The 23,337-nt window shown below is 39.7% G+C and overlaps 1 protein-coding gene across 3 annotated transcripts in view; it reads right to left on the reverse strand.

The window, feature by feature from the left end:
• The window catches only part of ush2a (Usher syndrome 2A (autosomal recessive, mild)), an 815,153-nt gene that overhangs the window by 242,965 nt on the left and 548,851 nt on the right, over positions 1 to 23,337 (reverse strand). For all 3 annotated transcript variants that reach the window (XM_080200528.1, XM_080200527.1, XM_080200526.1), the window contains 3 exons: positions 6,817 to 7,145; positions 4,873 to 4,995; positions 2,352 to 2,515 (listed from right to left, as the gene is read on the reverse strand). In XM_080200528.1, the coding sequence (XP_080056654.1) occupies positions 2,352 to 2,515; positions 4,873 to 4,995; positions 6,817 to 7,145 (616 nt within the window). The remainder of the gene's footprint in view (positions 1 to 2,351; positions 2,516 to 4,872; positions 4,996 to 6,816; positions 7,146 to 23,337) is intronic.

Consider the following 23,337-nt stretch of genomic DNA (forward strand, 5'->3'; position numbering starts at 1 on the left):
ATCATAAGGTCAAGTTGGCTGATGATTGTACAATGTTCAGCACTATTTGTGACTCCTCTGACACTAAAGTAGTCTATGTCCAAATGCAGAAAGATCTGGACGTTATCCAGGCTTCTGCTTATACCAGTGCCAGGCAATAACTATCTCCAGCAACAGAGAATCTAACCATCACTCTTTGGCATTCAATGGTGTTACCATTGCTGAATCCCTGAGCTTACATACAAAGAAAACAGGATTGTGCTCAACTGTTTATGGTACAATAATCCTGAGGTGGACCAGCTTTCAAAACTAGGTTCAAACATAAAGACGTCCATTTGGATGCGAATCCTTTGTATCTGTGGAACTGGAATTTAGCAATAAGTCTGGGAAGAGGACAATTGGCGAGAAAATTAATTAATTAATTAATAGCCTGACAACTTAGTTAATAAATAATGCAGGAGATAGAATAATTGTCAATGTTTGAAATACATTATAATCCAGGGTGCCTTTATTATTTATATATTTTCCTTTGATTATTAAAAAGAAGTACTTATAATTAAATATTCTACTGTGAATATCAATAATGGGTAGTCACAACTAAGGGTTAGTTACTTGTTGAGACAAAAGTAAATATATACTTTATCATCCAGCCTTAAGGTCTAATGTATCAAATAACTTAGCAGCCCAAAGTATTAAGTCTTATGTGAAATGAGGAAGAATTTTTTATTACATCAGAATTCCTTTGAAAAAGTGGTATATTTCTTCTCCTCCTGGTGACAAAAGGGTATGTACCACACTCATTTACCTAAAGGAATTAATGAACCACCACCTATTGAACAAGAATGGGCTTTATTGCAATATATGAACATAACAAGTTAAGATATTAACATATGCAAATTAGGAGCAGGACTAGGCCACTCAGCCCCTTGAGCCTGCTCCGCCATTCAATAAGATCATGGCTGATCTGACTGTAACCTCAACTTAACATACTTGTCTACTCTCTATGAGCTTTCACCCCTTGTTAATCAATAACCTATCCAGCTCTACCTTAAAACTATTCAAAGCTTTTGCTTCCACTGTCTTTTGAGGAAGAGAGTTGGAGAAACTCATGACCCTCTGAGTGAAGAAATTTCTCCTCATCTCTGTCCTAAATGGGCAATGCCTTATTTTTAGTGATCCCTTGTCCTTTTTCTCCGACAAGAGGAAACAGGCTCTCCACATCCACCCTGTCAAGATCTCTTAAGAATTTGAAGTTTTAATCAAGTAACCTGTTATTCTTCGAAACTCTAGTGGATACAAACCTAACCTCACCAATCTTTCCTCATAAGACAATGCCCCATTCCTGGTGTTACTAGTAAATCTTCTTTAAAGTGCTTCGGATGATCTAAAAGAACAAACCATCTTTGTGTCAGAATGATCTAGACTCATTTGCGGAGAGACTAATGTTTTCCCTCTGTTCTCTGTGACAGAACTGTACCTTGATAACTTATTGGGTCAATTAATTTGCGACAAAAAAATGTCTAGATCAGAAAGAAATGAGTTTGTAAGGGGCATTAGCAGTTTGTAAGCAATTATAATACTAAACAGTACTCCAATGCCGATAGACCAGCTAAAACTATGATAAATGAATTTATGTCAACTTGCAGAGAAAGAAACAGAAGGTTGATTACTATTTGAAAGGGAGTTTATTGCCCAGGCAAAAGTGTAAGTTTAATGAAGGACAAGATTATTTTTCTGATCTTAAGATTGAAGTTTAATACTGAGTTTAAAAAAAAGCGTAAACAGTTGAAAAAAAAGCCCAAAGTCAAGGAAACAGCTTAAACAGGGGAAGCACTGCACAAGCAATTACAAAAGGGGAAACAAATTCTACCTCACTATATAATAGTGACCAAATTAGAAAATGTCACAACTACAGCACCTGGCATTGATTGAATTATAAAAATATTTCCAAGTTACACCCTAATAATTATATTTGAAAATGATTGCTAATCTGAAGATTTGGTATTGTGAAATGCAATTTATTTTTAAGTGTACAATTTCTGAGCAAAACAGTTTAAAAAGCTAGCACCAAAAATGTACATTTTCAAAAAACATCACAACACAGGGCACTTCAATACATTTTCAAATTTCAGTTTAAGTCATAAAAATGGAGATTTGAGAAATTGTCCTGCAAAATCAAAGGGTTCTGAGTTTGAGGAGTAGATTATTAATGATCTGCACACAGCTAAAAACAAAACAGGCTATGCAGTTTTCACCTAAGTATCTCACTACAATGGTATTCTTGATGAACTCTTCTGCTTTCATGCAGATTAGTAAAACAAGTTATATGATCAACTACAAACAATTATGATATAGCTATATGCAATACATACATGGTCTGGTCCACTCTACTTCTATTGCTGTGTGGTTTATGGCCCATGCTGTAAGATTACTTCCACTTTTAGGAACACCTGCGGGTGTGACTGCTGTGACTTCTCCCCCTGCTGTGTACCCCACATCATTATAGATCATCAGTTTGTATTTATACGTTGTGTACCTGAATTAATAAATGAAAAGTGCATTGTTTAGTCCTTTGTGTTGCCACTTACTGAAAGATAGCTTTGCCATCCTTCAAAGAATTACTCTTATTGTTAATATATATTGCATTACAGAAAACAGACATACATGTGTATGCTTTTATAGGGTAGCCAACAGAATATTTCCCACAACCAATAATTTTTTTAAGGATTCTGAAATTAACAGAATAAGAAAAAGTATAAATTAGAATGGGTGGATTCACTATCAAATCAGGTAAAGACAGAAAGATTGGATAGAGAGAGAAAAAAAACAAAAAAAAAGTGCAAATGTTCAATTTAACATTTTAAATCTCCTAAAACAATTCACAACCTGAAGGAATGAGACTCCACATATACAATAGTATTATTTTTAACACCAAAAATGTTGATTTGTGATCACTAACTATTCTAAAGGGGACTTGTGATCATTAGCAATAAATATCGCAGGCAGGTTTATGTCATATCTACTGCGTAAATGCAACAATTTTACAAAATACAATGCATGTCGATGGTGAGACAATTGGTAATAATCAGTTGTCACAAAGATAAAGAAAGCATGAAGCAGCTTGAATAGCAACTGTTGGATAATTGCATTTAACAGCATATCTGCCCCTTTCCTGAAGTTGCTATACTGTTTACACCTAAGTAATGGTGAGTGCCATTAGCCTCACTGCTATTTTGATAGCAACAAATTGATATAATCATAGAATCCCTACAGTGCAGAAGGAGGCCATTCTGCCCATCAAGTCTGCACCGACAACAATCCTACTGAAGTCCTATCCCCGTAACCTCACATATTTACCCTGCTAATCCCCTTGACACTAAGGGGCAATTTAGCATGGCCAATTAACCTAACCCGCACGCACATCTCTGGATTGTTGGAGGAAACCCATGCAGACACAGAGAGAAAGTGCAAACTCCACTCAATCACCCGAGGTTGGAATTGAACCCGGGTCCCTGGTGCTGTGAAGCAGCAATGCTAACCACTGTGCTACCATGCCACCCTAATATTGTCACTTCCCTCCCAGATTCAAGTAAATTAACCTCTCTTAGCAAGTTACCTTGACGGTGTCATTACCTCTCCATTTTGGGACATATGTATTCAAAAAAGACTTACAAGAAGAGAGAAATAAATAAAGTGATTTTAAAGTTAATAAGAATTCTGTGTAATTAATTGGAACTTTAGAAGAATGCTGACAATCTGAATATTCAAAATTACAAGTTAAATTCCTTAGTCCTACACTATATGAATCTCCATGCAATATAAAACAAAACATAAAATAGAATCATAGTCTAAATTGTAATTAGAATTTAGGATTTATAATACGTATGACTGCAATGGAAATATACTCCTTGTACCAGTGTACATTTTATTAGATGATTAACTTCTGCAGTTCTATACTTTAACAATCATCAACTTGTAAAGTGAAAACAGATTGCAAATGCTTACCCCAAATAATGAAAAGCAGTTTACAATGATACACCTCATTAACAATGTGGACGATAGACTCCAGTTCTAAGAATAACTTTTAACTGGAGCAACAGGGGAAGTTTGGTTAAATGAAATCAGAGCTGGGTCTTAATAATTATTAGAAATTTATCACACATTTCTGGCCCCTGCACAATGATTGATGAAATTTTAGTTCATCTTCGTTTTAAACGCAGTCAGCAACATTTTCCCAGTAATGTCCTGGCAACAGCAATAATAATTCAACAAAAAGTATTTCCACATGCTCATTTTCTAAAGGGCTATTTGGAATTGTCAGATCTCTATTTTTCAAGAGTTCTTCTCTTTTTAACTATCCGTGCTACCATTGTTTAAGAAATATTGTACTTCAGTTTGATTTAAAGCCACTGAAGGGAAAAAAAGACTTTACATTTTCTAGCTTTCGTGTAACATAAATTAATTCAAAATAAGTTGTATTCAATGACTGTTGCCTAGCATTGCATGTATTCATCCCATATCGTGTTAACAGATCCATAAAACATGAGTGTGTTGCATTTAAATTATATTTTAATGTGATGATGTGGAACAAAAAGACACATGGCATATATTTGATGTTTGTTAGTTTCAAAATACAACATATGTGACTTATATGCAAAGAAATTGTTTCACAACAGGATAAAGCTGCAAAGCAAAATCATGGCAAGGTGAGGATAGCTTCTAAGAACAACAGAAAAAGCATCTGCCTATCAGTTTAATTTTAATCCAAGCACGTTTTATACAACAAGTAGTTGTTCAAAATATTAGAAATGCTGAAAAGCAGAAAGCAGCACATATTAAATTATTTGTTAATCAAACCATAATTTGTTTGAAGCCGATGTAGTTTAATCTAACCTGTTAAGACCTTTATCTTCATAGTACATTTGTGTCCCTGAGTAAATATTCAGCCAAAGATTTAAATCTTTAGGGGGATTTGGTGCAAGTGGTTGTTTGGATTTGTGCCTTAGCAACTCATATCTGAAAAAACACAGGTGTACAATATGATTATTAAATCCAACGTTCATAACAATTGATATTTGCTGCTAAAAATGATAATTTAACCAATTTTCACCGGGTTTCTTCTTACATTACAGTACTAATAAGATGTGTAGGCTTTAAATATGACCATAACGTTATACTCGATATAATTTGTTATTGTCATTTGCAAGGAAGTAGAACTTCCAAAATGCAAATGTGAATTACATGAAGCAGTAATGAACATTCTAATAGCACTTGGAGACACCAAGGCAAAAGCCTTACCTTCTTCTATAGCAGTCAAAGGTTTGAATCCCCACAGAGCTTTGGTTCAACCCTCAGTCATGTTTGTTTAATGAACTTGCCAGAGCAGTTAGCTGACTGCTTAAAGGTCTGAGCCCATTGACATTAGACTGACAATCCTGGCTCAGTAGGCAAGGGCCAGGTAGGTAACTGTTTTGTAGACTGTTTGTACTGAAGATGAATCTGAGGTTCACATTCTAACATTAGCCTGATGTTGAAGTTGGTTGTGTCTCATTTTTTGCTTCAGTTTGTATCAAAGTTCCTGCCATTGTACATTTGGAGCAAAGCGTCTCAAAATTAATTGGGTGGCAGGTCATGGAACTATCATCTAAATTGTTACTCTGTGTTGGCCTCACTGGTATCTATTAAAAACAAAAAGAATTGACTGTCTGGTAAAGAATCAGACATTTTTTGCAACCGGCTCTGTACTGTGGGCATCCAAAATTATGCTACTGTAAAATCTACTTCCTAGAGAATGAATGTTTTGCCAGAAGGAAATACAACTTGCACATCTAACTGGCTCCATCTTGTAAAACAGAAAGCTGGATTGCCGAGTCTAGAGGAGGTTCACAAGAATGATCCCTGGAGTGAAGAGCTTGTCGTACAAGGATTCTGGGTCTGTACTCGTTGGAGTTTAGAAGGATGAGGGGGAATCTTCTTGAAACTTACAGGATACTGCGAGGCCTGGATAGAGAGGTCATGGAGAGGATGTTTTCACAAGTAGGAAAAACTAGAACCAGAGGGCATAACCACAGACTAAAGGGACAATCCTTTAAAACAGAGATGAGGAGGAATTTCTTCAGCTAGAGAATGGTGAATTTATGGAACTTTTCGCTGTAGAAGGCTGTGGAGGCCAGGAGAGTAAGTGTCTTTAGGACAGAGAGAGATAGGTTCTTGATTAATAAGGGGATCTGGGGTTATGAAGAAAAGGCAAGAGAACGGGGATGAGAAAAATATTAGCCATGATTGAATGGTGGAGCAGACTCAATGAGCCGAGTGACCTAATTCTGCCCCTATGTCTTCTAGTCTTATGGTCTAACCACGTCAAACTCTTAGTGCCTCAGATTTATCATTATTCCAATTTGTCCATTCTCTCTCATTCTGAAACTGCCCTACACTTCATTAGTGATGTGTCAGGGCTCATATCCACCTAATGGCATGAGCACTGGCTATGAGCACTCCAACAATCCTACCAGAAGCAACATTTACAGGGACTGAGACCAGTGCTATTTTAAAGCCGGGACCTCAAAATATCTCTAGCCTCATAAACTTAATAATAGACACGTGATGAATGCACTCTATCAGTTGCCCACTTTGTTTAAAGTCTGCTGTTCTGCCTATTAGCTGCCCACTTGGATTAAAGTCTACCCATTGTGTCTTTTGCTCTCCTGACCATTTCACCTGTTTGATAAAGTTTGTTTTTTTGTTTGAAAAAGAGAATCTTTCAAACAGCCTGCCTTTCTCTGAAAGCTGCCAACTGGAGGATGTTCAACAATACAGTGGATGGAAAAAAAATCATACCTTACATTAGGTCCATTTGGCTTTGTGGGAGGCTGCCATGAAACTGTAATAAATGACTCACTAATGGGGATTGCAACCAAGGAGCTAATGCCCTGGGGATTTGTGGGGTGAGTAATTACTCTTCTTGGCAAACTTTCAGTGCAGCCTCCAATGAATCCTCCACCAATGGTGCAAGCAACAATCGTCACAGAATAATTGGTAAAAGGGAGTAGATCTGTCACAGTGTACTGCAGCACTGAGGTGTTCAAAATTGTGATGTGTGGATTGGGCATTCGGACTTCATAATGAAGGATTTCACCATTAGTCATCAGTGGAGCTCGCCAAGTAACCTGCAAAAAGAAAGTTATACTGTGTAACCAGATTCATGTTGATATAGCAGTTTATAAATGTCAGTAAACTACAAACTCACCTTACTGCTTAGCAGCTGCCAATTTCAATGTTAGGTGGTTTTCAAAGAGGCAATGTCCTTACCAAAATATTTATAGTTAATTCACTCCATAAGGGAGGCAATGGCCTAAAGGTATTATTGTAGATTATTAATCCAAAAACTCAGCTAATGTTCTCGGGACCTGGGTTGAAATCCTGCCATGGCAGATGATGGAATTTGAATTCAATAAAAAGAAAATCTGGAATTAAGAATCTACTGATGACCATGAAATCATTGTCAGAAAAACCTATCTGGTTCACTAATGACCTTTAGGGAAGGAAATCTGCCATCCTGACCTGGTCTGGCCTACATGTGACTCCGGAGCCACAGCAACTGCCCTCAGGTAACTAGGGATGAGCAATAAATGCTGGCCAGGCAGCGATGCCAATGTCCCACAAATTAATAAAAGAAGAACCCAACCTACTTTAACTGCTTAAAAAATTTAAATGATAGTGACAAATAATATAGTGAATTGCAAACATAACTGAAAGTTAAAGTTGAGTTATGAGAAGGCTTGCACAATGAATCTGGCACTACAGACTCAAATCCTAGCCCTAACTGATGTTCAAATCTGCCCACTGCAACTGGGTTAAATTCCATCTGTTCTTGACCAGAATGCTAGAGGAAGTGCCTGCAGGTCAGGTCACTAGCGGTGCCATCTCATTCCACTATGAACACATCTTTTGATTACCCAGTGCCCATTATTTTGGTATCAATATGAGCTGTGATGTTTGTAGTCAAATAACAACTGCAAGGTTTATTTGTATGCAGTAAGCGAGGAAATACCAGAAAAGTGGGCATGATGAGATTTGGGTGAAAGGTCAGAATATGCAGTTGCTAAATTTGCTGATAATACAACGATAGGTAAGAGAGTAGACCGTGAAGAGGACAAAAGGAGTTTGTAAAGAGCTATAGACAGACTAAATGAACGGACAAAAAAATTGGCAGATGGAGCATAATGTTGGCCACTTTAGCAGGAAAAAATACAAAAGTAGAGATGTTTTGCTACAATTGTATAAGGTATCGGTGAGACCACATATCTTGCACAATTTTGGTTTTCTTATTTAAGAGACAATATAATTGAATTAGATGCAGTTCAGAGAAAGTTCAGATAACTGATTGTTGCAGTGAGGGGGTTATCCTGGAAGGCAGTCTTACTGAAGCATATAGAGAGGACTTGAGAGGTTGGATGCTGGAAGGATGTTTGCCCTTGTGGAAGACTAGAACTAGGGACACAGGTTAAAAATAAGAGGTCTCCTAAATAGGATGATTATGAAGAGAAATGTAATTGTCTTGGAGGGTAAGTGTCTCTGAAACTCTCCAGAGAGTGGTAGAGGCAGGGTCACTCCCCGCCCTCCAGATTTAAAATCATACCAGTGAGTTATATGAACATTCATACATATGAACGTATGAATTAGGAGAAAAAGTAGGCTATTCGTTCCACTGGTCGGCGCAACATCGAGGGCCAAAGGGCCTGTACTGCGCTGTAACGTTCTATGTTCTATTCAGCCAATCAAGCAGTTCTGAAAGTCAGTAAGGTCGTAGCTGACCTGATTTCTAGCTCGACTCCACATTTCCACCTGCTCCCAATAACCTTTCAGTCCCTTGCTTATCAAGAATATACCTACCTCTGTCTTAAAAATATTCAAAGACAATGCTTCCACTGCCTCTTGAGGAAGAGAGTTCCAAAGGTGACCAGATGAGAGAACTAATTTCTCCTAGTTGCTGTACTAAATGGGTAACTCCATATTTTAAACCCCAATTCTAGATTCTTCCAAAGAGAAAACATCTGTTCCACTCAGCTCTGTCAAGACCCCTCAGGATCTTGTATGTTTCAATAAAATCACCCCTTACTTTTTGAAACGCCAGCAGATACAAGACTAATCTGGGCAGCACAGTGGCACAGTGGTAAGCACTGATGATACCTCACAATGCCTAGGACCTGGGTTTGACTCCTAGCTTGGCTCACTGTCTGTGTGGAATTTACACATTCTCTCCATGTCTGCATTGGGTTTTCTCCAGATGCTGCGGTTTCCTCCCACAGTCCAAAGATGTGCGGGTTATGTGGATTGGCCATGCTAAATTGCCCCTTGGCGTCAAGGGACTAGCTAAGGTAAATGCATGGGCTTAAAGGGATAGGGTTTGGCTGGGATTGTAGTCAGTACAGTCTCAATGAGCTGAATGGCCTTCTTCTGCACTGCAGGATTCTATGATTCAGGGTTCTATGAGTCTGTCTAACTTTTCTTCATAAGGAAATCTGCCCAAGCCAGGCATTAGTTTAGTAAATCTTCTCTAAACTGCTTCCAACATATTTACAGTTTTTTAAAAAATAATGAGATTAATATTATACACAGTATTCCAGAAGTGGTCTCACCAACGCCCAAAATAACTGAAGCTTATCCTTCTTGCTTTTGAAGTCAATTCCATTTGCAATAAATAGTAACATTCTGTTAGTTTTCCTCATTATTTGCTGTACCTGCAAACTACTCATTTTGCAATTCATGCACTAGTGCACCTAGATTCCTCTGCACCCAAAAGCTCTACAATCTCTCACTATTTAGGCAAGAAATCAATTTTAAATTTTTCCTGCTAAAATGGACAATTTCACATTGTCCCATATTATAGTTCATTTGCTAGGTCTTTGCCCACTCAGTTAACCTATCTATATCCCTTTGTAGCCTCATCTCCTCTTCACTGTCCTACCTATTTTTGTGTCATCAGCAAATTTAGAAACAATACCTTCAGTCCCTTCACTTACATAAATAAGGATCCAGCACTGATTCCTGTGACACACACACCTCACCACATCTTGTCAGTGAAAGATCCATTCATGCCGGGCCTCTTGTTTTCTGTTAGCTAACAAATTTTCGATCCATAAAATTACATTACCTCCTATGTTATAAGCTTTATTTTTGGAATAACCTTTGATGTGACACCTTATCACATGCCTTCTGAAAATCCAAATACCCTTCATCCACTCGTTCTCCATTATCCACAGCATATGTTATTTCTACAAAGAATTACAATAAGTTGGTTAAACATGATTTCCCTTGCACAAAACCATATTGACGCAGCCTGATTGCCTTGAATTTATGTGAATGCCCTACGACAACATGTTTAATAACAGCTTCTAACATTTTCCCTAATACAGATGTTAAACTTCTTGCATTCTGTCTCTCTGCCCTCTTGAATAATGTCAACGTGGCATGTAAATGAAAAAATGGCATTGAAGTCATATTTGGGGACCACTGGGAAATTGAACCCTAACAAAGATGATAGCATAATTACAAAAAAAGGGTTACAGGTTTGGCTGAAAGTGAATGAAATAGGAAATGCAAGTGGTGTAAATGTTTTCCTCACCGTGATGGGATCAGATAGCTTTTTTTGTAGTTTTTAAATCCGTGTTGCCTGACAAACCCCAGTTTGGTGGAATATACTAAAATTAATGAAACTTTGGACCCATATGATGACATGACTAAGACCTGTTCTATCAAAGGAAGCAGTTGCCAGATGAGACCACTAAAGATTCCATTTTCATTTTAAATAAACTTTCTCGACACTGTGAAGTTACTGTGAAAATCTCCTAGTTGCCACACCCTGGCGCCGGTTCGGGTATGTTGAGGGAAAATTTAGCATGGCCAATGCACCTAACCAGCACATCTTTCAGACTGTGGGAAGAAACCGGACCACCCAAAGGAAACCCATGGAGACATGGGGAGAATGTGCAGGCTCTGCACAGACAGTGACCCAAGCTGCGCATTCAAACCTGGATGCCTGACACTGCGAGGCAGCAGTGCTAATCACTGTGCCGCCCCTTTAGTAATCAACCTCAGTTTCACATTTGTAGAGCTTAAGGAACAATAAAATGCAGGTCCTGCTTTGAGCAGAGGCAACAAATGATGTGGAGTGAAGAGGTCTGGAAATGGCAGAAAGAGATAATTGCAAATTGCAAGTATGTTCTTTTCCTGAGACAGTTGCCATTATTGAACAAACTCAATTTACGCCTCCCCAACAGAGAGGGCAGTAGAAAGTGCTGTAAACCATAATTTTGCATTGCATTCCCTCACCACACCTGAAGATAAGTACGCCTTCATAAATTGTCCCTTTGCATCTAGTTGATTGCGTTTATTGGGATGGCTAAAGGAATACCCATCTTCCTACTGGGCATTACTACAATATCCCAAAACAAAACATAATTTGCAGAATTATGCGCTTCAGGCAAAAATGAAGTGTTCACAAATGATAGCACATTGGATGTGATAAAATTACCCGAGGTTCTTTGTAGAAAAATGATTTAACAAAATTAGACATTTAGCCAAAGAAGGAGATTTAAAAGGGTTGAACAAGAACCGATACAAGTGGTTAATAAAAGGATCAGTCACATGGATCAGTATGAAATTCATTCAATGCAAACTATAGCAAGGCAATTTTAAAATGAATCCCTAAAGCAGATAAAGTAAGCCAGGGAATGACTAAGCCTGTTTATTATGACTAAATGTCTCATATGAGAATGCTGCCTTGCCCAAAGTTACAGTTTATAGCATGGGGCACAATTTGCATAATTTTCACTTGTAAAGTAGGCTGAGCGCATGCAAATCAAAGCCTGGCTTTTCCTAGCATAAGGGGTCATTGGAAAATCTAGCTAAGGAAAAACATAGCGTGCAAGGTCAGAGGCCGGCCTGATTCTGCAAAACGTCCGCATCATCAGAAAATCTACCCGATTATAGGTAAATTGTGAAACATATACATCCTGTGGAAAATGGTTGGTACACTACAAAATGAATTATGTACATCTTGATAACATTAATCCTTCTGTTATAGTTAGAACCAATTGGGACTCTCAATGGATTTTGAAAAGAGGCACAAAGAAAAGTATTATGGTTGACAGAATAATAGAATTGCCATAAGAGAAACTTAGTGAGTGGGTCATGTAGGTTAGATTCCTGACAGATTTTACTTATTTTGATGGCAATGATTCCAGAAAAGCAACACAGGCAAAAATGTAAATATTCATCCATGCACCATTACAAATACAGTAATAGCATCTCAAGGGGAGTAAAACTGACCTCTTGCTATCCATGTTGGAAACCAATGTTTGAAACATGGTCTCCATAGCACTGTATAAACAAGTCTCAGCTGAAGGACAATCTGATTCTGCCTTCTTTCTTCCATACACTACTGGTGTTGGCATTATGAACTTATGTAGCTCCACACTTACATTCAGCACATTTGCTAGCAATCTTATCTACTTTTTGTGTCAGGAAACAGTGTTGTATTTCTGCACTTGCATAGAACTTTTTGTTGACTTTGTTCACATTTTTTGACTCAAGGTAATAGTTGGAGATATTCGTCCTCTAATGGTTTGGAGTTTTTTTCTGAAGAATTTACTGATTGGATAGGTGAGGATAACAGAGCCTGGCATGGATTTTCAAAGTTGATTACTGAACTATCCCATAAGAGACTTTAGAAAAATAAAAGCAAGTGATAAAACTGAAAATGTGCCAGCACTGATAAAATTTAATTGACAGACTGGAAACAATTCAGATCCAATTTTCCTGTGGGTGGTGGAAATCGGGATCAAGGCCATACGGGGGTATTCAAACACGTCTCTAGGCTGCCAGGTTGCACAATTTTGCCGTCCTCTTGGGCCTCAACTGATCTGGAGATGGGTTTGGTGCCCACCTTAGCAGACCCAGCTCGTGATAAAGCGTTTCCAATGAACACCCTGCCTCAGCCACTATCTTTGTTTGAAAACTGAAGCTCCTTCAATATCAGATATCAAGTTGGCTTAAAAATGTTATTCGCAGCTCAGAATGTGAGTACTGACCTTCACACTTTATCTCTTGTTTCTGTGCAATATCAGAATGCCCCTCTGAAAGATGGCCCAGTATTATTAAACCTTTCTAAAATAGTAAAACATCCCAGACTCCTTGGAACCTTTACTCTGCTGCCTCAGAAACCCCTCACAACCAAACCTGGCTCAGCTCCTGTACTGAATGCGCAGTATTCTTTTCCCTGTATAGCCAAAGCTGGCTCCAGCACAATGCTATAATAGAGCATAGCAGCTCATTGCAGGAGTTACTCTCCACAGGCTTCCATTAAGTTAAGTGACTTTGCCAGTAACCTCATCTGACCACCCTTTAGTTGAGAGGACTCTGGCTATACAGTACCCTTGGCACTCCTAACTTCCTACCATACCCAGGTTTGTGTTCCAAATAGCTTGCCATATGGCAGGAACCCCTAATTGTCTGTGCATATGAGCACTAAAGCAACCAAGTCTTCATACAATCCACGCTTCACTTGCAAAGAACTCAACAATTCATTAGCTGCTCATATTCAAGTCCTCGCCCGAGCAAGGTCATAAAATCCCAGCCACTGTACTCCCCAAGTACTGAAAACTTTCAACACTGATAACCAAAATGACATGGATCAACATCATAAGTGTGTCAGTGCCATAGTGGCTCCAGTGCTGCATGAACTTCAATGACCAATTGTTACGTGGAAAGGCAAGTGAGATCTGCAAGGAGGAGGCACAAATGTTGGCCACACAGCCTGCAACACGTTCAGCAGTAGAAGCGGCACAAGCTGTGAACTGCTCCTCACCATTTTGCCGGGATGGATTAACCACCCCGCCCCCTCCCTGTGTGGAGAGGAGGCCAGCTGAATGTAGGCAGCCTCCCAGTGACAGAAGTATTTTTGAAACAAAAAAGGGGACTCTGGACAGGAAAGGCAGCCCGCACAACCCCAGCTATTTTCTTAGATAGATCCCCCATCTATCATTTGAATGTTTCCTGCTGTAAGTAACAATGCTCAGGGGAGTACCGCTGAGGCTCCTGATCTACCTCTAATTGGATTGGCAGCCCTCTAGGGTGGGCTGCTGTCTGCAGTTGGGCAGCCATCCTGCCAATTTCCATTAAATTGGCTGCCACATTAAAATTGAGGAGTTTGCTTTGTTGGCCACCGTGCATGCTGTGACCCATTGTTCTAGCTAATATTCCCCATCATCAAAATTCAATCTATAGTCTTTGTGGGGATAGATAACAACTCCAACATGCTGCCTTGTTCCATCTGGGGGAACTAGCCTTCTGCAAGCAAGAACTACAGGACCTTATCTGCTTCTCCTCTTGTCATTGTCTTTTACTGCCTTGCCTTTTATTGTCTTTCATTGCCTTGTCAGTGCCTCAATAAGGAAGGACTGTAGAAAAAGAGATAATCTGCCATGGATATTGAAAGAAATAGAGGAGGGTATCAAATTGAATGAAAATGCATACAAAGTGGCAAAGATTAGTGGGAACTAGAGGATTGGGAAATCTTTAAAGATCAGCAGAAAGCCATGAAAAAAGCTATAAAGAAAGGTAAGATGGATTATGAGAATAAACTAGCTCAGAATATAAAAACAGATAGCAAAAGTTTCTACAAATATATGAAATGAAAAAGAGTGGCGAAAATAAACATTGGTCCTTTAGAGGACGAGAAGGGAGATGTAATAACTGGAAATGAGAAAATGGCTGGGGCATTGAACAGATATTTCACATTAGAAGACATAAACTAACATGACAAGAATTGATGACAGGAAGGCTATGGCAGGTGAGAACCTAGAAACTATCATTATCATGAAAGTGGTAGTGTTGGGCAAGTTAATGGGGCTAAAGATAGACAAGACTTCTTGGTCTGATGGAATGCATCCCAGGGTACTAAAAGAGATGGCAGGAGAAATAGCAAATGCACTAGTGGTAATTTACCAAAATTCACTGAACTCTGGGGTGGTTCCCGCAGATTGGAAAACAGCAAATGTGACACCACTGTTTAAAAAAGGAGGTAGACAAAAGGCAGATAACTATAGGCCAGTTAGCTTAACTTCTGTAGTAGGGAAAATGCTTGAATCTATCATTAAGGAAGAAATTCCGAGACATTTGAATATAAATTGTCCCATTGGTAAGACGCAGCATAGGTTCATGAAGGGCAGGTCATGTTTAACTAATTTGGTGGAACTGTTTGAGAATATTACAGGTGTAGTGGACAATGGGGAACCTGTGGATGTGGTGTATCTCGATTTCCAGAAGGCATTTGACAAGGTGTCACACCAAAGACTGCTACATAAGATAAAGGTGTACAGTGTTACGGATAATGTATTAGCATGGATAGAGGATTGGTTAACTAACAGAAAGCAAAGAGTCGGGGTAAATGGGTGTTTTTCTGGTTGGCAATCAGTGACTAGTGGCGTGCCTCAGGATCAGTGTTGGGACTGCAATTGTTTATGATTTACATAGATGATTTGGGATTGGGGACCAAGTGTAGTGTGTCAACATTCGCAGATGACACTAAGATAGGTGGAAGAGCAAAGTGTGCTGAGGAAGCTGAAAGTTTGCAAAGGGATATAGACAGTCTAAGTGAGTGGGTAAGGGTCTGGCAGATGGAGTACAATGTTGGTAAATATGAGACCATCCATTTTGGTAGGAATAACAGCAAAATGGACTATTATTTAAATGGTAAAAAATTGCAGCATGCTGCTGTGCAGAGGGACCTGGGTGTCCTCGTGCAGGAATCTCAAGGAGTTGGTTTGCAAGTGCAGCAGGTAATGAAGAAGGCAAATGGAATTTTGTCCTTCATTGCTAGAGGGATGGAGTTTGAATACAGCGAAGTTATGTTGCAGCTGTATAAGGTGCTGATGAGGCCAGGCCTGGAGAACTGTGTATGCTTTTGGTCTCCTTACTTAGAAAGGATATACTGGAGGGGGTATGGTGGAGATTCACTAGGTTGATTCCAGAGTTGAGAGGGTTGGGCTTATGAGGAGAGACTGAGTAGACTGGGGCTATACTCACTGGAATTCGGAAGAATAAGGGGCAATCTTATAGAAACACATAAGATTGTGAAGGTGAATAGATAAGATAGAGCAGGGGAGTTGTTTCCACTGACGGGTGAAACTAGAACGAGGGGGCATAGCCTCAAAATAAAGGGTAGCAGATTTAGGACTGAGTTGAGGAGGAACTTCTTCACACAAAGGGTTGTGAATCTGTGGAATTCCCTGCCCAGTGAAGCAGTTGAAGCTACCTCATTGAATGTTTTTAAGGCAAGGATACATAAATTTTTGAACAGTAAAGGAATTTAGGGTTATGGTGAGCGGGTGGGTAAGTGGAGCTTAGTCCACAAAAAGATCAGCCATGATCTTATTGAATGGCAGAGCAGGTTAGAGGGGCCAGATGGCCCACTCTTGCTCCTAGTTTTTTTATTATTATGTTCTTATTGCAGGAGAAACAGGCACATAAGGCCGAGGAATGGCCTGGAACATGGGATGGCATCCCAGTGATGAGAACCATTAGAGCCATGGAGGAGGTAACTATGGACTTTGTCCTGATTCTATGGGAAAAGGGTGGCCACCTTCATCCCACCTGCACATGACCAGTGAAAAGGCCCAGGCGTGTGTGTGGACACGGTGCTGTGGGGGGAGGGGAGTAAGAGGTGGAGGGTGGGGGAGTGTTAGTAGCCTTCATAATGCCTCATCTGAAAGCATGCTGAGTACAGGATTGTGGGGAAGGTTTCAGTCTTGTAGAGCCCTCAGTGCCTCCTAGGCTAACTCCCATCACTTCCTTTTGTATTGCACCCAGGTCTCAGGAATCTCAGGCTACCCCGTCCCTCTGAGGAGACCTTCAAACAGCAACAGGAGGAGTGGAGGCATGAGAATCCACTGTCACATTTGACCAGTGCATCATCCACCAGGTGGATGCGCACTTGTGACCAAACAGTGGCATTGATGAAGAGCACAGTGGTAATGTACAGGAGGAAGTGTCTGAAGCACAGGGGTCTGCAATCAGTTCGGTTTGAAGGGGAGTGGGCAGTGACACCGAGGAGTCCGCTGGGCCTCAGGAGTCACAGATGGGGCTGAGTAGTTGGAGAACAAGGAGCAGATGTGTGGCCATCTGTCGGTGTTCCCTGAGGCTGTGCGAGCTCATGGACTGTGAGTGGAGGAGTCCATGCAGCAGATCAGTTTGAGCCTGTTCTCCGGAATTCGAACAGATAAGCTCCTCCCATGTGGCTAAGCTCATGGTGGACTATATGTGGCAGTGACTGGAGTGCATGAAAGAGCAATTTTACTATCCCAGTTGCTGTTATTACTTACATGAAAAAAATCGAACCCTGGCTCTAAAGATTATGACGTTTAATTTATTTCAGAAAATGTGGAGGAACAGAAACACAGGACAGCAATTAGTTTTTAGCAATAAGAAAAGTATTCAACATGAAAAATTGGATGATAACACAATACTCCTTTATAATACAATACCTCTTTATAATACAATACTCCTTTACTCCCTCCTTAGATTCACAAATGTACACAATTTTCAAAGATGACACTCGACTCTGAAACTAAATAGCTGATGCCACTCAACCAATCTGTCATGGATTTTTTTCTCACAATCCCCCAGATGATTGTCATACTAGTGTTTCCAAACTCCATTCCCAAAAAGTCTTCATTCAAAATCTGCGTTCAAACAGTGCTTTCCATCGACAATTTACATTAAGAATCCACTCCAGATTTTTCAATTATCCATTCAAGCAAAACTGCTCCACTTTTAACAAGGAATTCAGCACCAGATTTTCCACCTCTTCTTTCAGGTTTCCTTTATTTTAAATGTTTTTATACAAACTCAGGTACTCAGTCTCCAGCAGAATACTGTGCTTCAAACACTAGAAACAATGACACCAAACCTCAGAATTTCTTCAGATATATAGCTTGTCTGCAGCCAATCGCTCTTCTCTTCTTACTTTAACTTTCATAAACAATGTCCTGTTCTCAAAGGCCCTCTTTGTTCCTTTAACTTCAGACTTAGTTACAATTCAAAGAATCCCTATAGTGCAGAAGGAGGCTATTCAGCCCTCCAAGACTGCACCGATCACAATCCCACCCAGATCCTATTGTCGTAACTCCTCATATTTACCCTGCCAATCTCCCTGACAGTAGGGTTAATTTAGCATGGCCAATCAATCTAACCCACACACCTTTGGACTGTGGGGGGAAACTGGAGCAATGAGGGGAAACTCAGGCAGACATGGGGAGCGTGTGCAAAATCCATACAGACAGTGATCCATGGTGAGAATTGAACCTGGGTCTCTGGTGCTGTGAGGCAGCAGTGCTAATCACTATACTACTGTGGCACCCTTTTTTGAAACAGAAGTACTTGAAAACTTTTCTTCATTTCTTTCATTTCCTTAACTAGATATTCTTAAAGTTTCTTGCACTTCTTTTCTTAACCATTAAGTCATGGCGTGGCCTTTCTTCTAGCAAAGCTGAGAGATGTTCCCTTGTAATTTTCTAAAACCAACTGTTATGAAATCAGTTAAAACTAAACTCAGAAAGTATTCCTACCCTAAAGGTTCCCCTGGTTACTAAGGAACAACTTTATGCTTCTCCCAGTGTCATGATTGTCCTTTTAAGGATCAGTCAACCTTTAAAGGGACAATCACCATACCCACCTTGCTTACTTTACACCACATGTCCTTTCTAAGCATAATAGAAGCATAGTTTTATCTGAAACCAAAAAGCCTCAGATGCAAACACATGAATTTAACTATATTTTTACCCTTCCTTACACAGAATCACTAAAACCACTTAAAACTACACCTTATTGCTAATATTTAACAATATAAATATAGATCACTTAAAACTACATTGATATGATGTCCTGAAAACCTGCCAGAATGGCTGCTTGACGTGTGCCTCACCTCCTGCCAGTTAAAACCAAGTATGGTAATTTAAGGCCCTTACTTGGTAATCAACTGCCCATTTCATGGCCTGAATTGGCTACTGTGCCCAACTCAACTCCAACTGTTGGCATGATTGCAATAGTGGCAGAGGTGGTGGGCATGTAGGCAGTACACAGGCTGCCTGCTGGATTTAATGAGGAGTCCATCTTCAAATCTGCCAGCAGCAGAGCATAAAACTAGCCCAAAGACTTTCTCTTCAGATACCATGCCTTAAGAGGGCATTGGCAACCTTAGATCTCCATGTTTGTTGAGCGTGACATTGCAGTGGTTTTCCTTTGCTTTCTTCAAATTCCTGCTGACCTAGAGATTCTCTCGCTTTTACCACAAAACAGACATATTGGAACATGTTTATAATTGACATGTTGGGCCACATTACAAATACACTTTCTGTGGCCCTCAAGTCCTGGAGTGGGATTTGTATCCTGAACTTTATGCTCAGAGTTAGGGATGCTACTCACTTCACCACAAGACTAGTGACCACCACTAGGCATAACACACGCCCCTAGACTAGTAAGTGCAATTTACTATAAATCCATATTCCACGTTCCCAAAAATTTGTTTCAGGTGAAGGTTAATTTTAATGGCTGGGAATTTGTAAAGTGCAGCTCCAACTCCATTGCCATTGACTTTTCAAAAGGAGAAATGAAAAAAATATTTACATCATGTTTCCACCACAGTCCTGAAGACATTAAAGTGCCAAAGAGGCTCCAACATCCCCAAGTCTATTTCTCCAGTTGGGGGAACTGATTGGTGAAATAGCATCAACTTATAAATGTCATGAAGATAGTGAGGGAAGAAGTTAGGAGGCAGTTCTTCGCTGTAGAGGATGACTTCTCATATAGACTGATCAAAACAATGATTACAACCTTCTTTAAGGACAAATGGACAAGGCTTTGTGGCAATACTGTTGCATGATGTTAATTTATTTATTTAAATTTGATAATGCATTGTTGATTCAAATAATAGTTTATAGTTACATTTTGGGAGAAAAGATTTTCCTGTTGACTGAAAATACAGGTTGAATGTCCACTGGTTGATTTTTTTTTAGCATGATGGTCAAAATCCCCACGTGGATATGTTCATTACCAATATTATTTGAAATTGTCAAAACTGCAATGAAGTGGCGCACCTTGGAATTTTATGTGCGTGCATTAACTCATGCAATAACAAAAACTACCATCTCAATCTTTCTCATTTTGTTCTAATTTGAATATTTGGGGCTAATCCTTTAGAAACTGAAATAGATTATTTGATTTTCACGTTGCGTTACCCTCTAAATGACAGTCAATGCATCGTTTTAATCCTTGCAACATTTTAATTCATTTAACATTAAAAGGGAAAATCGATTTTGTTGTGATAAGATTTTAACTTATTTATACGCATTTCCCCCAACAATTAATTGGATGACAATGACATTTTCATTATAACTTCAATATTTTACAGTTAATAAATGCAGGTATAATACATTTTTTAGATGATTTAGTCTATAATTTTCACGTGTATTAATTTAATATGTAAATATATTCAGTGCTATCCTCAGGCGAATCAAATACCCCTAAATCTGGCACCGGTACAAGTCAAATTATAAAGAAGCATCTGTGTACTTGATCAATCAGAATTTAAGCTGTTTGAATATGTACATTTTTTTGATTCAAGTTTACACACAAGTCAATCACTTCTGGCAAATTGTTGTATATAGAAAGATGTCATCAAAACATGATAAAAATGTTAAAAGCTTTAATTTCAAGTTGTTACATCTAAAGAGGTAGAATTTATGCTAATTTTTTGCAGGATTTTTAGGTATAATTTACCCAAAGTTGGTATAACACATACAAAGATTGCAGAATTTCAAGTGCAATTTACGCTTAGTACAACTGAAGTTTCAACTATCTTTTGTACTAGTCTGAAAAACATTATTTTAGAAGCCAGCCCCATTCTCAAGCCTGATCACGCCCCGGGATGAACAAAGCAGCGTTGGGAATTTCAAGAATTGCACTATTTGCCAGCCTTCAAGCCTTTTGGATGCAGACACAGTGGTTAGCACTGCTGCCTCACTGCGCCAGGTACTCGGTTCAATTTCCAGCTTAGGCCACCGTCTATATAGAGTCTGCGTACTCTCCAGGTGACTGTATGGGTTTCCTCCCGGTGCTCTGGTTTTCTCCCACAGTCTGAAAGATGTGCTGCTTAGGTTCATTGGCTTTGCTAAATTCTCCCTCAGTCTACCTAAACAGATGCTGGCCGGAGTGTGGCGACTAGATTTTTACAGTAACTTCATTGCATTGTTAATGTAAGCCTACTTGTGATGTGGACGAAAGCTAGTGAAATGATTCCTTATTCAATCTTCTTCTCCTGCCCATTGAACTAATTCCAAGGAGTCAGCATACCTCCAGAGGTAAACTACAATTACCTACGACTGATTTTATTTGACAGCTTTTACTGTGATTTAACTTTTACACAAGACCCACTTCTTACCCAGTGACTCCATTCCCACTAAACTGCTGGCTGGGAGCCCAACTTTCCTTCCCTGTTGCCTCTCCAAGTATTGATCTTCGCTTTCAATCATCATCCCTTCCCCGCACACATCTGTCCCTGCAAACATTCATCTGCTCAACTTCACTGTCCACTTCAAATTTCTGGCATCTATTGCCACGTTACAAATCCTTGCCCATCAGTATTGTCTAAAGAGACAATAAATGCTGGAGAGAAGGGATATCATGAAGGGGTCATGGGCAGAATCTATTTTGTTAGACTAAAGAGACAATAGTCACACCGTTACACTCCTGGATATTATCCATAGGCCACCAGCTAGTGGGAAAGAAAAGAAGAACAAATTTATGGGGAAATCACTGAGTGGTGCAAAAATTACAGAATAGTGTTAGTGAAACAGAATTGGGATATTACAACTATAAAAGTCAGAGATGGAGGGGAGTTTCCGAAATGCATTTAGGGAATGTTTGTTGAACAGTATGTTACTATCCCAACAAGAAAGGAGGCATTGGTGATGCCATTGAATGTCAAGCGGCGATGGTCATTGCCTGGCACTTGTGTGGCACAAATGTTACTTGCCACTTGTCAGGCCAAGCCTGGATATTGTCCAGGTCTTATTTGGACATGAACTGCTTCAGTATTTGAGGAGTCACAAATGATTCTGAACATTGTGCAGTCATTAGCAAAAATTCCCACTTCTGAACTTACGATGGAAGAAAGGTCATTGATGAAACAGCTGATGATGACCAGGCCTGGACACTACCCTGAGGAACTCCTGCAGTGATGTCCTGGAGCTGAGATGATTGACTTCCAACCACCACAACCATCTTCCTTTGTGTCAGGTGTGACTCCAACAACCGGAAGGTTTTCCCCGATTCCTGTTGACTCCAGTTTTGTTAGGACTTTATGATACCATATTCAGTCCATTGCTGCCTTGATGTCAAGAGCAGTCACACTCATCTCACCTCTGACAGTCAGTTCTTTTATCCATGTTTGAAGCAAGGCTGTAACGAGGTCAGGAGCTGAGTGACCTGGCAGAACCCAAACTGAGTGTCCATGAACAGTTCATTGCTGAGTAAGTGCCACTTTATAGCACTGTTAATGAACCCTTCCATCACTTTACTGATGATCGAGTATAGACTGATGGGGTGGTAATTAGCCAGGTTGGATTTGTCCTATTTCTTGTATACAGGACATTGGTGGGCAATTTTCTACATTGCTAGGTAGATACTCGTATTGTAGCTATACTGGAACATCTGGCCTAGGGTAGCAGCAAGTTCTGCTGCACAAGTCTTCAGGACTTTTGTCGGAATAGTGTCAGAGCCCATAGCCCTTGTAATATCCAGTGCCTTCCGCTGTGTCTTGATATCACGTGGAGTGAATCAAATTCATTGAAGACTGACATCTGTGATACTGGCGACCTCCGGAGGAGGCAGAGATGGATCATCCACTCAGCACTTCTGGCTGAAGATTGTTGCAAATGCTCAGCCTTATCTTTTGCACTGATGTGCTGGGCTCCTCCAATATTGAGGATGGGGATATTTGTAGACCCTGCTCCTCCAGTGATTGTTTAAATGTTTACTGTCATTCATGGCTGTGGCAGGACTACAAAGCTTATGTTTGGTATGTAAGTTGTCGAATGTTGTAGCTTCACTAAGTTGACACCTCAATTTTTGGGTATGTTTAGTGTTCCGCTTGGCATGCTCTTCTCCACTCTTCACTGAACAAGGTCAATCCCCTGGCTTGGTAGTAACGATAGAGTGGGGAATGTACCAAGCTATGAGCTTACAGATTGTGGTTGAACATAATTCTGCTGCTGCAGGGAAACGGTTGTGCAAAAGAAACCA

This window comes from Carcharhinus amblyrhynchos, chromosome 12 (genome assembly GCF_965287045.1).
Source record: "Carcharhinus amblyrhynchos chromosome 12, sCarAmb.v2.hapA, whole genome shotgun sequence".
In the NCBI taxonomy this organism is placed as follows: domain Eukaryota; kingdom Metazoa; phylum Chordata; class Chondrichthyes; order Carcharhiniformes; family Carcharhinidae; genus Carcharhinus; species Carcharhinus amblyrhynchos.